At 34.7% G+C, this 19,023-nt stretch overlaps 1 protein-coding gene across 7 annotated transcripts in view; it reads right to left on the bottom strand.

Moving 5' to 3' along the window:
* LOC128867390 (sestrin homolog) overlaps positions 1-19,023 on the bottom strand; it is a 61,805-nt gene that overhangs the window by 26,061 nt on the left and 16,721 nt on the right. For all 7 annotated transcript variants that reach the window (XM_054108559.1, XM_054108558.1, XM_054108560.1 and 4 more), the window contains exon 3: positions 8,658-8,822. In XM_054108559.1, coding sequence (XP_053964534.1) covers positions 8,658-8,822 — 165 coding nt within the window. The remainder of the gene's footprint in view (positions 1-8,657; positions 8,823-19,023) is intronic.

Here is a 19,023-nt window from a genome sequence, read left to right as displayed (position 1 = left end):
TTCAAAATTTTTGGTCTCTGCTGGTGATAGAAGATATCGTTGGATTGGGCTGAAATTTAGCACACACTTTATTAGTCTAACAGTGCAACTTTTCCGCACTATTAGAATGCGGTACTAAACAAATTTTTTTTCGGCCCACTCTACTATACACATCTGGGCGCCACTTTTGAAAGACCCTTTATGGTACCGTTTCTCATGAAATTGTGATTATTTTCAAACCTATAAATAAGCCACTTAGAATTTCATTCTAATACTTTAAAAAATTAATTTAGAAAAATGTCCGTTATACTTTTTAATTTACAATTATTTTCAAAAAATTTTCGAAGTGATGCTAACCAGTTAATAAAACTTAGGTTTTGTTTCTTGTTCGCCTCTTTTGTTCTTTTGTTGACTTTCGATTATTTTATTTGATTTTGAAATTATTTCTTTTGTTGTTTTTTGTTTTTTTTTTTTTAATTTTACACGGCAATAGTGTTGTTGTATTTATTTGCTAAACAGACACATAAACTAATATTGGACTTTTAAAATTCGTGTGCTACAACAAAAAAAATAAACAAAAACCAAACCTGAGAAGGTGGGTGAACTAAACAGTGAACGACCTCCAAGCCAGTGGAAGTTGTTGTTGGCTGATTGGCTGCCAGTGTAACTGACTGACTGAATGGCGAATGGCTGTTTATTGCCCCTGGAGGCCACTGCTGTTGTCAGCTGTGTCAATTGTAGTCATAAGCAATAAAATAATTCAAATACATACAAGAAAATAAGAAGAAGAAGAAACAAATAACAAACACTCAGACTTTAAATAGTTACGGTAAACAAAGGCGATAACAGGAGCGGCTATTTTATTACAAAAACAAATATCAGCTGCAATGTGTGAGGGCAAATATGCATTTATAAAAACAACAAAGCAAAATAATGCAATCAAATGCGACTTATCGCACAGTAGAGGCTACAATTGCTATTGTTGTTGTTGTTGTTGACGGCCACAAAGTGGCCACTTGACTGCAGTTGCTTCCTCTTATTATTGTTGACGTTTTTTCTCACTATTTCAACAGTTGTTGCTGCCGCTTTGTTTATCATTTGTGGCAATTAAAATAAGTTTTAGTTATAGTTTATTTTCTATTTTTTTTCATTTCGTTTCGCAATACTTCACGCTGTACTTCTGCAAATGCAATCGGAATTGTTGTGACACTTCAGTTCCGCTGGCAGTGGGGGAGCCTATGGATGTATATATGTATGTATATGCAAGTGATGTATTTGTATGTATGTATACGTGTATGTATGTACATGCATACATATATACATATGTGTGCTTGTGTTTTATGAGTAGTTTTTATTGTAATTAAAATGTTTTTTTCTCACAATTAATGGCAAATATGCTAAAAGCCTCCACATGTTGTTGTTGATAAATCATTCGAATTGTGCAACCACCACAAGCCATAACTCAATTAATGAATTATTGACGCATTGGCGCGTTAAGCGGTTGCGCTCAAGATCAGCCACATCATTATCGGGTATCATATTATATTTACATTTGTGTAGGCGTAGTTTGCTTACACAAGCGGCAAATTTTTTTATGTAACTTGTCTTGACTTACATAGATACAAATGTACGTATTCTAAACGCCAAGCGTATGGTTAGCCAGTTTGGATTACGACGGAGGGAAGAGCGAATACCACTGGCTTACAAATAATAAATAATTTTTTTTAACTAAGAACCAGGCCATTCAATTGCTATGTAAAATCGAGTAACAATTTTCTAAAGATGTTAGGAATTGGCAGTTTTATGTTTCAAATTTATTAACTTAGAATGAAAATCCACAAATGATATCATACAAATAAATTTTGTGTTTTCTCGTATTAACTTTACTTAAGGGGACAGAAACCAGTAAAATTTCGAAAAAAAAATTTTTTTTTTTCATAAAATCTTTATATAATCCTTTAAAAATATGTCCACAAATTTTTGGAACGTAAATTTAAGTATTTTTTAAGTATATTTTTCGAATTGGCGTACACGATAACTCGAAAAGTTATTGACCGATCTCCCTGAAAGTTTGCACACATCTTTTTTATTTTAAGAGAAATATTTTTTTCGAAGCAAAAATAGAGGGGAAAAACTTCGCCACAAAATTCCTTTTTTTTTTTTTTGAAGCATATTCCGCGAATTTTTTTTCCATTTTTGTTTAATTCATATAGAAATTATGACATTAATAAACAAACAAATTTTTGGTTTTTTGTATTCAGGTCACTGACGCCGATGCTACGATGCCCGAAGATTGAGAAGCCTCGCTGCGACTTTCCTGAAAGAATTGAGTGCACATCCGTCATTTTAAATGATTAAAAAAAATTATATTAATATATTTTAATGTATTATTAAACTCTATGCCAATTTTGAAAAAAATATATTGACTTCTTCATTTTAAATAATTTTAATGAAAATCAAGGAAAATATGCCCCCACAAGTAAGAACAATGAAAAAATGAGTATCTATGCTCATGCGAATAAATTGTATGTGGTATCTATTAGAGGATTTCTTCATTTATATCTTAATTTTTTTCTAGATGTGCCTATAAGGAGGAGGATAGTTCATAGACGCCTGGAAAGTAACCAACACTAATCCAGTTTTCAAAAGTGGCAATACAATCAATATTACCAATTATAGACCAATTGCTAAATTATCCACGGTTTAAAAATTATTTGAATTAATAGTGAAAGGAAAAATTTATTTTGCAGTTAATCGTTATATTTCAGCAGGCCAATACGGATTCATGAAAGGTAGATCTACTGTTTAGGCCACACCCTAATATTTAATATAAATTTTTAGCCACCCTAATGGTAACTGCGCCTACCGTTCCGACTGTTGCTAACCACCGTTTCCAGTCGCTGCAACGTGAAGGCCGTTAACCCTGGCATTTCCCCGCCGAACAGTTAAAACGTTTACCGTTTTAAACGTTGTTCGGCGAGGTTACTTTCACTTCAATTTTAATTATAACTTTCTCTGCGATTTTAGAACTCAAAGCATCAGGACGTGTCAGCCAGCTAAAGGTAATATGTTATCAATTATTAATTATACTTAATATGATAATCCATACACAATAATACGTAAGCAACGTATTGCATATACATTTCTATGTACATATTCTATGCATATATCTGTGTATATACTGCCAATAAAATATTAATGAATATATACTGACACGCCTTTGTGCTTTTTATTTTTATAAAATATATCATCGGAGCGACCGTGGAGGCCCCACATTTTAAACCGCCCATTGCGTCGCACTCCGATGAGAACATCTACTGTTTGAAATCTTGCAGTGTTCTCTGAATATTGTATATTGTATATCATCGTTAAAAACAAAAACTCAAGTTGGCACTGTTTACACAGACATTTTAAAAGCATTTGATCAGGTTAATCACAGGGTTTTAATTTCCAAATGGATTGCTGTAGAATTCCGGCAGAAATCTGTTAAACCTTCTCCCCAAAGCTCCAAGGGAAGATCTAGATCTCTCGGAGGGAGCGATCGATGATCTGGTGAAGATCTTCACTTCAGCTTGTAATGAGGCTTTTGAAAGCTCCTGCCCGCTTAGAAGTTCCCTAAGAAGGAAAACTCGCCTTGGTGGACAGCTGAGCTTAGGGCTTCGTGCAGCAGGCTTTTTAATAGGGCTAAAAGAATTAAGTCTCCCTCAGGAACGGAAGTGTATAAAGTAGGGCTAGGAATTTATAAGTTCGAAATTAGGAAGGCCAAGAGGGACTCTTGGAGAAGCTTCTGTCGAAGCGTGGAGGGCTGTCATGAATCTTCAAAATTTAGTCGAGTACTCACGAGGAACTCCGCTCCCTTGGGATACCTGAGGGACGAATCGGGATGTTTGGCGATGAGAGGCGAGGAATCACTAAAGTTAATTCTCGACGCTCATTTTCCGATGAATCCAGTATCTAGTGGCACCAGCCTAGGAAGTACATCAATCTGTCCTCGGAGCCGGGGCTGGCTGCTGGATAAGCGTCCCTGCATAAATTCGGTGCGCTACATCTACTGCATGAATTCGAAGAGTAAAATCGGCGTTGCTAAAATACAACAAACAGTTTGTTCCTGATGTTACAAATAAACAAACTAAAACCCTTCAAACATTTTGTGAGGTGACTCACACCCCAGTGTGTCTACCAAAGGTTAAAAATAATCATGTAAATGGACCACCCCTCACTGAGTCATCCTTCCATGCTCTAGTTAAGCATAAAAATATATAGTTTGAGTGGAATTTTGCCAATTACCTGTAACACCTTTTCGATTTAATTTAAATTTAATTTATTTAATTACACTCATTAAGGAAATTGCAGGTCATATTGCAGGGTAAATTTCAATATCGCCTTATACGCGCATACATATATGCACAGACGAGTACACGTACATATGCATACATATGTATAGAAGTATTTCTAAAGTCGGTGTATAATTATAAAGATTTGCGCCCACATTGCGTTGGAAGAAGCTTTTACTTATATGGAGTTATTAAGTTTTGATGCTAATGCATTACTTTTCATATTATTTGGCTAATTACGAGGTATGACTACACACATACGTTTACATATATACATATACAGTGCCTTCGAAAATTATTTGGAAATATTTTTTCTGAGTTATAAAATATCAGCAACTCCTTTCACTATGTATTTATTGCTCAAAAAACAATTCAGTCGTTTCATTGGGGTCTAAGCTTTAATTCAAATATAAAAATATTTTTATTTTTTCAAACAAAAGCGTACGTAAATAATGCATTAATTCAAAAAGTATGTGAATTTTTGTCACAAAAGTATTCGGAAAAAAAAACTTCAAGCTTACATGTAATTTAAAGTATTTTTAACTAATATTGGCCTATCTTTTCATATTAATAACTTCTCCTAATCTAGTCTGCATTTAGAAAACCAACTTTCGCGTTCTCACAGCTGTCATATCTGTCCATTCTTTGAGTATCGCTACGTTAAGGCTGCCCCTTGACGTAAATTCGTGCGTCCGAATGGCTCGCTTTAAATCTGCCTACAAGTGCTCGATTGGATTCAGATCCGGCGATTGAGGGGTTTCCTAAACATTCGGGGTGTTATATAATATCCATATTGCATATTGTGAGCTGCATACTTTGAGTTTTTATCTTTCTGGAAGATATTAATATATATAATCACCCGAAAGCACAAATTTTTTGGTGCTAGCACTTAAATTCTCATTTAATATTTGAATATAAAGCCGATGGTTAATTTTATCACTAATAAATTGCATGTTGTCGGCACCGTTTGCGCTCATGCATCCTCACACCATTACATTGCCACCACCATACTTAACTGAGCATATAGTCACATACCATACTCCCACTACCAACAACACACACTGTTTTACTCACGCTCTTCTTATTTCTCCTACCTTTATTCTCACATCTTTTCCTTACGTTTCGTAATTTGCTCCCTTATTAACTGTTTTTTTTTTTTTTTTTTTTTAATGACAATATCTACCAATGTATTGCTCTTTGTTGCATAACAACAACAACAATTTTTAATTTGTCTCTCACTATTAGTTTTTAAGCTCATATTTGTGAACTCATTATTATATTGCATTTTTAGGGTGCATTTCGAAAGTCACTTTTCGTCACACTTTATCGGGCAATCCGCAATTTGGCCCAAAAATGTGAAATTTAGAGTCATCATTAAATATGACTTTAAACTGAAACTCATTTCGTTCAACGTATTTTTTATGCGAATTCCAAACGCTTTTTGTTTTTTTTTTTACTTATAAGCGGTTTAACGCGTGTAGAACGCCCATTATACCCAGCAGCTCTAAGTGTTCCTCGCACAGTTTTATTGCTAATGTTTATTCTGCTAATTTCAGTGAGATTCCTATTAACTTCCTATTAAAACCGCGGCTCTCGTTTGGTTTTTCTAATAAAACGACCTTTACGCGGGACTTAAATTTTTCAGGTTTTCCTGATCGCTGTTTAAGTTAAACGAATTTCTCTTCAAAATGCTGTGAATGGTTGAAATGCTTCTTTTATGGAATTTGATATCTCTTTTAATGTTTTTCCTTCATTTCGCAAATTAAATATTATTTTTCTTTCCTTCAAAGTAGTTACTTTTGGCATGGGTAGAAAACTTTAAGCAACTTCTCGTATGCAATTGTGAAGTGAATTCAAGTCAGTTCATGTTTATAGCGATTTACACTAATACTTTTTTTGAGATATTGAATTTTTTTTTATCAATAGAAAGCTAAGTGTTTATATGTATTAAAAAATGAGTTTTGAATGTGAACCCGAGATAAAATAAGATTTTTTTGTTCTTTCTGCTAGGAAAATTAGATTTCCGCATACTTTTGTAAGACACTGTAAATATATCTGTTTTGTTTATCTATTAATAACTACAATGTAATTGTGTTTTTGCTGCATTTGCATTGAAATTCTTCACCAACTAATTTGCAATGCAAAACAGGTACATGTGTATGTGTGTGCTGTTTATTATTATTTATTCATTATTGCTGTTATTATGGGCAAATGCTGCTGTCCTTATAGTATTAACGTCAGCCAGCTGTTGTTGTGGTTGTTGTTGCTCGTATGTCGTTCTACTTGCATGGCGTCAAAGTCGTGCCGCATGATTATTTATCATTTTCATTATCATACGATTTAAATGGTATTCTCATGTGTATATAAAAATATTGTATTAATTTGTGTTCTTTCACCATAACGAGCTTTCGCTGGCCGATGCTAATACACACATGCACACATATACATATGTACTCGGATAAATACACCTTAGGGTGTTGTACAACATTGTTTTCCCGCTCTGAAGCGCTTAAGTGCTTGCAAAAGTAATCATTTTCTCAAGCAAATGAGATTTATGGTTTTCTATACAGTGCGTTTCATAACTATAGCACTGGCACTTTTTGACAAGTTCTGCACATGACCTAGACATGCACCTAGTAATTGGTTCGCGAGAAGCAAATTTTCAAAGTTTCGTACTGTCGAAGCTTCTTATTACGAACATCAAATTGAATTTTACTCAGAAGTGAAAGACAATCCATAGCTACAGTAATGATATGAAAAATAAGTGAGCACGAAAGAGTAGATCGTCTGTATTTTGTATTTGTATTTTTGAGTCAATCAATAAACATCGAGAGCGGTTCGATGGTATAGCTTCTGAAAAGATTAAAGATCGGAGCGCAAAACGAAGAAAAATTCTCTGCACTCTCTCAACCCGATTGGAGATACCTATTTAGTATGGTCTCCGAATAACAGTGGCGTACTCTAATCTGGATCTAACAAAAGCACAATACAAAGATTTGAGGGTGTGTGGGTTAGTAAATGCAGAACAATTTCGGCGTACGAATGCTAGCATCGTATATGATTGTTGTTGTTGTCGTCGTTGTTGCCGCAGCAAAACCATTCCCTATACATACATATGTACGGAGAGTGCTGCTGAAGTGACCGGACCTTGGCCGGATGTAAGTCTGGGTCGTTCCGGTTAAGTAGAACCGACTGGCGTGGGAACGCGTATATGATCGCCTTATGACGTGGTTAATAACTCGTGAAATTCAATTCAAAGTCAAAAATAATTCCCAAGCCTTTACTTTCTTCAACGGATTGCAGGGGTTAGCCAGCGATATTATACAAAGCATGTGAATTATTGGTTGATATAGCAAATTTTACGTGAAATCATTTCCTTATGTTTAGTCACAAACGATTTATGTAAGATGGATTGCAACTTTTCAGAGTCACGAAAAAAAAACCAAAAATCACCGATTTATTTATTGAAAATAAATAGTAGCCAATTCAACGATTTTTTTTTCTAACAACAAGAAAAGATCGATTTATTTACTAAAATAAAGAGTAGTATAGTACATTGAACGATTTTTCTTTTAACAAATCACCTATTCATTTACTGAATGAATGACTTTTTTTTAACAAACAAAAAATTACTGATTTATTTATTCTAATTTTAATCGAAATTTTGATTTTGACTAGACTTGTGAAAAATATATTTTCTAAATCCTTCGCTTAACAATAAAATTATGTTGTTAATCAAATTTGATTTTTATATTCCAGATGCTCCAGATTACCGCAAGATCCTTTTTGTTCAACTATATCTTATATAATCTTCATATTTTTATTACTTAAACAAAAATTTCATACTATTACGCTCATTTTCACTTTCGGATAATTTATTGAATATTTATAAAAAAAACATTTACGGTTTCGAGAGAAAAAATTAAAAAAAAAGGCTTATTTGCTTGTGCTACTAGCAAATATACCCGCTAAAGTCAATTAAAGAGCGATTAGCATTTTTGCAATCGAGAACTGGCTGACTGAAATTTTACTTCATAAAAATTGTTTGTTTTCATTTTCAAGTAATCCACATACAAATTTAAGTTCAAAAAAAATTCAACGAAATCGATAAAATAATACTTTGTGGGAAAGAGCTTTTTATAGGTCCGAGCAGAGTTTCTGAACTCACTGGCGCAGAGAGATGATATTGTAATAGAAATTTATTTCCATTTTGTGGCTACTAATGAAAAAAAAAACGATCGGCCGAATATACTTCATTTTACATTTAACTTAAATTCTACATTAAATGCATTTACTAAAATTTACTATTAAATGTCAATATAAATTATTTTTGGTGCTACTCACAATTATGGCCAAATAATAACGGTAATCATATGGCAGCGGTCCATCACCATCCATAATGAAATTTTGTGTGCGCAGAAAATGATCGAGAAAACGAGGATGATAGTTAATCACCTGTGTGACTTGATCCAGTTCCAGATCTTCCATGTTATAACCGTGAATAGAACACTGAAATCAAAGAAAAAAGAAGAAAACAGTTGTGGTGGTTAAAAAAAAGTTCAAACAAATTTGATTGTAATTTCAAGGGAAACACTGAAAAGCTTGAAAGGTGAAGTCGGAGAGACTAATAAGTTTTTGTATAAGTTAATGATGGTTAAAAATACTATATTCATATATGTACATATATAAAAATACCTATCCGTATAAGAAGCTTTTCAAAATAAAATAAATAAAAATTCTAGTCATAAAATAAAATGACAACAAACTCTCAAAATTTTCGAATTTAAGCTAGAACTCCATTCGTAGCGTTTCAGTGCTGAATGCCACACTTTTATGCAGCCATAAAAATTGTAGCGCCATCTGTGTTTCACATTTTTCTGCCAGAAGGATCGTACAGATGGCTTCGCTAAATTTGGTGTGTCTGCGCTATTACCGCGGTTGTTCCTAAGCAACCACAGGTGGGCATTCCCACTATTTAGGACTGATAGCGGCAAGCTAGTCACCTACCCTGTCTGAAATCGCAAGATAAGAATCTTGTCGAGGTCCTATGCTCCCGAGAGGAGTGAATAAGAAAAACAAAGATGGTTAAACCAGCCAAGAGCGAACTAGTTTTTTTTTTTTGTATTTTACTTTATATTAAATTTTATTTCATTTCATTTATTTATTTATATCAAAATCTAAAGATATAAAAAATTTTCAGTTACTGTTTATTGATGGATTAACACTAACCCTGTCGAACGAAGCCAAGTATCTCGGTATAATTCTTGGAAAAGGAATATCGAGGAAAGAAGAAAGAAAGCTTGTAATGCCGTCTTTATCTGTAAGAGGACATTTTGCAAAAAATGGAGTCTGAAACCGTATAAAAATCCCACTGAGAGCACAAAACGACCATCAAACCCATTTTGACGTATGGAGCTTTCGTGTGGTGGGAGGCGGTGCAGACACAATCCTACCTAAAGAATCTCATACAAGTCCAACGATTAGCCTGTGTAGGAATGACAAGTGCGCTCTGATCGACGCCTAAGGCTGCGCTGGAAGTGGTCCTACATATCCAAATCTGCTTCCAGGATTAAAGCAGCGGGCATGATAAAAGAAAACACGCACGGTCGTGCAGAAGTTCCACTATCAGGAATTATATTTAGCATTAATCTGTTTTCATAGTCTGTAAGAAATACTGTATTTTCTAAACTATTAAGTGAATTAAATAAATAAATACCCGACAGAACAGCTTGTCAGACCAGAGTTCTATCAGATAATAGTGGTCACCATTTCTATACTGACGGCTCAAAGTTGGATGAATGGCACACTTAAATTGCTCTTTTAGACTCTCAGACCAGTGTAGCATCTGCCAAGCTGAGATCTACGCTATGGACAAAGCAGCAAAGGCGATAAGACTAATGGAGTTACCTCCAGAAAATCTTACCATTTTTGTTGATAGTCAAGCAGCCATCAAGGCACTAGCCCCGGCGCACAAAAATTCAAGATGTGTTGAAGAATGCAGGCGGTCCGTGTCGCCTATTGAACAACGCAACACCACACTCTGGAGTGAAGGGACACGAAAGAGCCTATGAGTATGAAAGGAAAGGCTCTGAGATTGATCTTCATTCATCAGACTGGCTTTGCTTGCCTTTATTTTGCTTGACTTTAAAAATATTTATGGCCAAATTGGCACTTGGAACGCCGTCGCCATTTTAGGAGAAATAAATACATTGGCTGAATTAAAGAAACCCCCTACTCCTTCAATCCTGCCTACTTGGAAAGATTGCAATGGCACGCCTCTCAAACTCCAGTTTGTGGATAGAGAAATCTGTCAGAAGTTCAGAGAAATACGGTGTTAACTGCCCGAAAATGCTACCATGTCCCTTGGGAGATTGCTTTCAGAAGTCAACCTCCTTTAACTTGCTTGCACTTTGAGCTGCGATGGAAATGACGTAAAAGTCTATAGGAAGTAAGGCAGAACTGGGGCAAGTTCTATATGCTCCGGTGATGTCAATACATACAGGTCTTTGAACCCTCCCCTGTTTAGTGATATTATAGCCCTTCCGAAGAAATTCTCACCAAACTAGAAATCTATACATAAAATTGGCAGAACCACTACGTTGTACAACTAAAGCACGACCTGTGTCTTGAGTCTGCATTTTCTTGCCGAGCAGATCTGCCAGATAGATTTGCAGAAGTATATACTGGTCTTCTTTATCCGATTTTCAATGTGTAGCTTCCAATGGAATTTGGAGTCAAGTATCATTCTAAGATATCTAACATCCGATGAAACCGGAAGGCGTGGTTGTTTAATTTGGGAAGTGTAAAATATGGATGTTTATGTTTTAAGCTCAGCTTTGTCAGAGTTTACTCCAAAGGCTGCAACTGGCAGCTATGCTCCTGAGCACAAATGACCTTTTCAAAATGGTTCGTCTTCGGCTTCGCTTCCACTCTGTCTGCAACATAAATTCACAAATGAAACTAAACTAAATCAAATTAAATGAAATACAGGGTATTCAACTCCTAATGTCAAAAGCGCTGCAAATAGACAACTGAGCTATTTGAAACTTCGCCGTACTTCAAGCCTTTGAAACAAAGCTGCCATTTGGTCTGATGTTATATATATATTTCATTTTTGACACTTATCGAAGCCAAGCAAGCAAAGCTAGCCTGCATTGGGCCAACACCTTAATAAACAACTATGCGATTTTACATGCATGAAAACATTCGTAGATAGAAACATTTTATGCAAATGCTTAAGATGAAGGCTTATTTGTTGATCTAACTATTCGCGTGTGTGACTACATACAAATATGCGATATTCCTACAACTATGCAGTGTTCAAAGTAAAAGCATCTATATAGACTATAGAAGTTGCAGGTACTCGTATGTGTATGTAAATGAATAAATTTCTCTCTTAAGCCCGTTCTATCTGATTATTTGTTTATTTGTATTTTCTCGACAATGAGTTGGCTTTTGTTATTGTTTACTTTAGAAATTATCACCCACCATTAGAATAGGGAGGGCGCCGTTAAGAAGGTTTGCGCGTGCATGAGAAATATGCATGTTGCGGCAATGTGACGCCTTCTACAACATTGTAGCTACAGACACTTTTATAGTATTGCACTACGTTCAAGCGTACGAGTTGGATTGTGATTGAATTTTGATTAGTTTAACCCTCCCCGGTTGGGGTCTGGCCAGACTGGCTCTTCGACTTTGGCTGTGAATTTAATATTGTTCTTTATAGCTAACGACTTGAGCTTCCAGGTAACTTCCTTTAATTTAATTTTCTATTGATTTATGGATATAAAGTTTTAAAAAGGATTCTCGAACAGGATGAAAAAAAGGCCAGAACCGGGTGCCCAACCGAAGGTTTTAAAACAGGTGTCCAACGGAGGGTTAAAATCCGCTTATGGAAGCGTGTTACCTTTGAGTTGTGAATGCAGAAGATGTGAAAAGTATGAGGTATGAGTAATTTTCAAATGCTGCTCTGAAGCAACTGTGTGTGCTTGGGTTTTGTAAAAAGAAGCCTCTTTTAGAATTTAGATGAGTACAGAATATGTAGTGCCGCTCAAGTGTGTAAAGTTGTGTTGTACGGTGTTATTAAAACATGGTTAACATCATTTGCATCTAAATATATTTTAATTAAATAAATAAATAAATTGTTATATTTATTTGTTTTCATTAATTCTTATATTTTTATTTCATAACGCCACAGACTGGGTTACTACTGATAATAAAACTTCCCACATACATACATGCATGCATGCATACATACGCACATGTATCCAATACCTCTATATACCTTTGAGACAAATCACTTTAAACGAGATGTACCAGCTGCTTTAGTACAAAAGTATTTAGCATAAATTTGCTTTGCCACCGACAATGAAATGTCAACAACAGTTAAAAAGAAAACAAGAAACAAAAAAAAACGAGTCTACTGGCGCCTCATACCCAGACAAAAATGAATAAATGGAGTCGCTCGAAGTCTTCAGCCAGCAACACTTAAAAGATTTGCTCTGCAGTGTTTTGACATTTTTAAACCGCTCATCGGTTTATGTCATTGATTTTAGTGTTGGCTATTAATCATGGTCTTTCTACTCTTCACTGCTAATGTAGATGGCGCCAATGTTAATGAACTGTTGTGGCCGGCAAACACTTGCCCTTTTTCACTGGGCGTTTCTTCTGCATGAGGGAATTACATGAAACGTGAAACAATATGAGGATTAATCCGCTTGGGGCCTCATTCAATCTGGCGTCCAGGTGTGATAATTTATTTATTTAATTTAGTCAAAAAAACACAAACGTTCTTATTGACTATTGACTTACTGCTAATATAAACTATTTATTAAGTGTTACATATGTCCAGAATTTTCAAAAAAATCAATTTTTTTTACAGATTATTATTTTTTATGGTTTTAGGCGTATTTCTGTGGAAGTCGATTGTAAAAATTTCCCATAGATACAAAGTTATGGTAGAAAATGTAACTGCCCGACGAGAGTTTGATGTGCACAGGCAGCTGTCCTTCGTTTGAGGCAGTTGGCCGTTACTTTCAGAGCCTCTCAGCGTATCGGTTCTTTTGTTATTCTAAAGTATAGTAAGTAAGTAAATGGGGGCATCTATAAAACATTATGAGGGTATGTATAGGGTCGATATGCTAAGGAGAAAATTCGAACCGGCAAAAACATGCACGAATCCAGGCTATGAAAGCAACAAAAGGGGCCAGAATATCTCGTCGACTGGAAAAAAATAAACAACAATAATTGCTTACTGTTCAGGAAGGCATACAATATCAAGCTGGAATGGGAGATTAGACGTAAGTTAACAAAATAAATTAAAAAATTCATTTCAAGTTTTTGCTTTAAACGCGCAACTACGAGCGAAATGCACTCGAAACTTTAAACTCGTTTTTCTCGAACCTACTTTTTCCAGCACGGTCTGCATGATAACTCATACAGTTTTTAATATTTTTTGATGCGGTTTTTTTTTAATATTCGAAAGTGTTTTCTCTATAGTCTGTTGAGCCGGATTTTTGATATTTTTATTAAAAAATTTGATAAGCATAGTTAAAGTGGGAAAAAGAATGCGTTTTACGTCATAAATGTTTCTCGTGTGAGTACATATCCTGTGTACCTTCCCAAAACTTTGAAACACGTTTTCTCAAAACCATTTTTTCGAAAATGACGTGTAAGATTTAAAAAAAGCTACAAAAGTTATCGTTTCAAACCGATATAAAGATAATTAAAATGCGCAACTAAATAACTAGCAAAATAAAACAAAAATTCATTTTTTAATGTTATTTAACACCTTTTTTGAAAAAAATAGCGAAAAAAGCACTTTTTTCAATAATTAATTGTCTGTTCATTTTTTCATATTTTTATACAAAAGTAGTGTATTATATGCGGGAAAACCTTCTGAATAAGACAATATTTTTCTTTTGTGTTTCAGGTGAAAACTACGACCGCAATCTTACACGTCGCTTTACTAGCGCACAACGAGAAGCTGTGCGAGATCCCTCATATGTCCGCCATTTTAGTTTTTTATTTATATTATGTTAAAAAATTGTTTATTACTCTTCAATGATGGCTTCAAATAAATGCAAAAGATTATTCCTGTGTGTCGCTTTTTTCGCCTCGAAAAAAATTTGAAAAAAAACACTTTTTTTGAAGCCACTGATAAGGGACCTCCTTTAACCCTTTGGGACGGAGCCGATCAACGGGCGAACGCCGCTGAGGAGGAGAGGTATTAGTGTGCGCAGTAAAAAAAAATAAATTCGTTGAACGTTATAAAAACTAAGGTTTTATTTAACAAAAGAAAAATTTTTCGTAAAATCAAAAACGGATTTCACTTCTACTTGACGAAGTAATGCCATCATCTTCCTTCTTATCAGATTCAAAGTGAAATTCGTTGGCTTGAAAAAGGCAAATCGATGATGTTGCCTCTTAGTGTTGTTGACTTATTAACGTCTGATGCACAATCGAAATTGAACACATCTTTCATGAATTTGATCAATTCCTTTGCGATTCCATTTACCTCCTTCTCTATATCCATACAAAATATCTATCAAACAAATAAAATTAAAATTTTGTTTTGAAAATTGCAACCATTCCATCAGTATTTTCTTATGACGTTGTCACGTTAAACTATCGTCAGTAAACCGACTTTCCAGACAACCTCTTTTTTTTTATATATTTACCAAAGAATATAATAGGAGGAGAAGCTCGGAAAAACACCTAACGGAAGTTTACGCTTCAATTATGTTTCTATTTTATTTTTTTATTAACGAAAGTGCTCGTCGGTGCATGTTTCGAATTTGATAGACTAGTCTGAACATTAGGATTTGTTCATTGCGAATATATTTCTTTAAAGCCAAGATGTTGGATTTGGGAAGGCCATAATATCTTTTCTCATTTTCTGGATTTTTTATCACCCTTCATCGATTAAATATTACAATAATATAGGGAAATAGAAATACATTATTTGCTCGGTAGATGGCTATAGTGATTGATATCTCGTAAAGTATCGATGAAACAATTTAAATTTTATGCTTGCCAAGGTAACATTTCACACTGAAACAATTTCTCTTGCTGTTTTTCGTTTGTTCCATTCAGTTGTAAATTACAGGGTGTTAACAATGAAAGTCAACGCAGAGAACTGTAAAATGTATAGAATATTTTACAGTTTTTCTTTGATAAAGGCGGAAATGTAAGCCAGGCCGCTGAAATTGTGAATGGTGTTTAGGGTGCCGATTTGCTGTTACAATAGCTAATTACGTGCAATTTTGGTTTCGTCGATTCCGTTGAGGCATTTTTTATATTAAAGATGGACCGAAAATGACGAAAGATGTCGAAAATGTCGATAAAATCAGAGAAATAATCGAAGTTGAGCGGCATGTTAGTAGTCGTAGCATCGCCCAAGAGCTAAAGCTCGACCATAAAACAGTTTTAAATCATTTGCGCAAAATAAAAAATAAAAATAATGGAAAATACATTCGGAGATTTGCCATTGCTTGCCGAGGGGCGAATACTATTAGAAAAAACTTTTTCTATTTGATGTTCATACACGGTGACTTGAACCTACGCACTCCCGAACGGAGGTCACAAACCAATCCATTCGGCTATGACGAAACTACATATACTAATTGGTATAAAAAATTGCCATTAGCCTCTGCCCATTTTGCTTACCACGGTACGTTGTTCTTAGTCTAGGCCCATTTGGAGTTTAGTTTTTCTTAATTTTTTTTGACATGTTTATCTATGTGAGTACTATTAGTAAACATTTGTACGCAGCTAAATAATTGTAGAATTCAATGACATATTGTTTCAGGTATTTATAATTACAGCGCCAGATATTTTATGACTTCAACCCACATTCGAGTGCTCACATTTTCAAGTAATGAACTCAGCAATTCACATGCCGTGCACAGGTTAGTGGATATCCACATACATACAATATGTACGAGTGCAGCAATTTCATGTATGCGACAAAAATGGGCAAAGATAGAAAAAAATAATATTATTAACTATCAAATTAAAAAACAGTTTTCATATTCATAAGCAGCGTTAACGAGACATGCTTTCAATTAGCATATCACCGCGCGCTCGTGTAAGCCTTTTAGCTGAATCGAGACAAGCTTCAATGCTGAACTCTGTTAGTGACTCTGCGAAAATTTGCATAATTTTACAATTTCAACCAAATGCACATACATACAGACAAACATGCATACATAACGACTAACAACAAACAAACAGTTCGTAGAAACATGCGCGTACGAGTATTTCTAGCAGAAGAAGATCTACAGGCACACACTTCTTTCAGTAGGGGCTGATGGCCACTTTGCTCAATGAACTGATGAATTGTTTCGCTTTTTTGCAAAATTTGTAGAAGCGATTATGTATTTTTTTTTGTTTAAGGAACTAAGTTTTTTAATTTTTTTTATTAAATTTTTAAATTTAACACTAAACCTACCGGTATTTTATGTATTCCTATTCCTACCAAAGTGGGTCAAATGACCCGTCTTTAAAATATTATATATATTATTAAGATCATATATATTTCTCGGTAAAACAATTAGAAAGAGAATAGTAAATCTTCAAAAATACATTCGATGTATTTTTTAATAAAAGTCGTGAAGGCAAACGATGATTTAATAATGTTATTTCTAAGAACTTCTGACAAAAAGTTTAAAATGGGTCATTTGACCCGTCCATGGTAGGTTTAGTGTTAATATTTAAAAACAACTTTATGTGTTCATTATTTCCTGTTGCTTTCTCTTTTTTTGTTTGCTCTTCTTATTGTGCCCCTTCGCATACGATTTTTTCACTACGCCCAGGTGGCTGGTGAACGTGATTGTGTGAAACGTATGACAGTTTTGAATCTATCAAATTCGGACAACAGTGTGCGCGTTTTAAGGTGACAAACATATGGGCAAAGCCGACGAAAAAGAAAAACAAAGTAATAAAATTTAAATATAAAAACAGCTCGGTACTAAGCAGTTATGTGCAGAGATAGCTGTGAGTTGTAGCTAAACCAAATAGAGGCAGGCAGACATTAATAGATAATACAGATGTATGTATGTGTGATATACATATGGACGTGCCCTGTTTGCATAAAAACTGGCTGATTTATATTGGCTATTATTTATTTCCCTTTGCTCACAGTTTGATTGCTTTAGAGCATCAAATAAAGCCCTTCATGCAGTGTTAGCCCCTGTGTATGTATATGTTTTTCGAAAACTTCAAAAATGCTTCAAATGAATTGTGAATTTGGCTTAAAATCTTCATAAAATATTTCTCTTTTTTCTATTGATTTCCCTTTTAAATAAAGCCGTGCATATTTAGCGAGCCTGGCAAAAGAAATATCAGCGTAATATAACGTTTCCATGGCAGTTTACTTTTGGGCTTGTTGGCGTGTTTAAGCTCAAACACCCAGGGCGAACTAAGTAGCATAGGTGACGCACGCCCAAAACAGTTACTTTATTTTTCGCGATTTTGACAAGTTTGACGTCGGCTCCTTTCGCAAGACAAAACAAACAAATACAACAATTCCCCTCCCATTTGCTCGCCATGGCTCTGACGACACAGCGAGTTGGGAAGGCGCAAACATGTACTCTATCATCCTTTTCAAACTCCAGTGAAAAACCTGTCAAATCCCATACAAATGTCGTAACCCAAACTCACCTTTCACAACGTGCTTGTGTTGAGTTTGCATTCATTTAATATTGAATGGTGGCAATAGCATTCACTTACGTGATTTTCCCCTTTCGCTATTGCATTCTTATCGAAACATGACAACAATATTTTGCAACTTATCGACATCGAGGCATTTTGATTGGCTGTCTGCGTCCAAAATTTAGAGATAAACACACATAGGTACATAGACATACGCCATGGTTCAATAATACAAAGAGCTTTGTTCTGATAACTTTGAGTTTATTTCTTCAAAATAGTCCCCTCTGGCCTCGATACACTGTTTTGCGCGATCTAAAAGCTTTTCGAAAGAGTACTTCAGGTCATTGACCGGAATGTCAGTTGAGAATAATTGGATAGTTCCGACGCGATCGACAACATTGCAGGTTTCATTACAAGAAAGTTGGGATAGACGCAACTTGCTTCCAATGAGAGTACTCGTCCATGTTCAGAACAAGAAAACAATAACCTTTTTTCAAAACAGTGATGTAGGTAATAATGTAAGAATAATCGCGACTTGGAGGTCAAAACTCCAAACTTACGTGGGTTTTCTTTTTTTACCCTTATTCACTACACTCGGGAACATAGGGCCTCCACAAGACTCAGTCTTGCGTTGGTTTCGTTAATCTATGTTTGCTTTTTGGGAGGGTAGGCAGGCTAATGCCCCTACCTCTTACCACTTACGTAGGTAAAGCGTAGTAAAATAAAGTGTAAATATGTTGAAGTTTATTTTTAGCCAATGAAATGTATGAAGAATCTAATTCTTTTATGAAAACAAATCGAAACAATCGGTTGAAATTTCAAATGATTGACACGTGTGTGGAGCAGTGGACAAACCGATCGAAAAGTGACAAAGTTTGTTTTGCTAATATTTTTCTAAATTTTTTTAATTACTTTTATATTAAGTTTTTGTAAATTTTTTGTCAAAATTTTTTGTTCACTTTTTGTCAATTTTTCGCAAATTTTTAAAATATTTTTGTAAATTTTTCTATTAAGTTTTTATCCATTTTTTTGCAAATTTTATGTACATTTTATGTAA

This window comes from Anastrepha ludens, chromosome 6 (genome assembly GCF_028408465.1).
Source record: "Anastrepha ludens isolate Willacy chromosome 6, idAnaLude1.1, whole genome shotgun sequence".
Lineage (NCBI taxonomy): Eukaryota > Metazoa > Arthropoda > Insecta > Diptera > Tephritidae > Anastrepha > Anastrepha ludens.
Note: the sequence above shows the minus strand (reverse complement) of the source record. Positions and strands in the feature narration are given on the sequence as shown.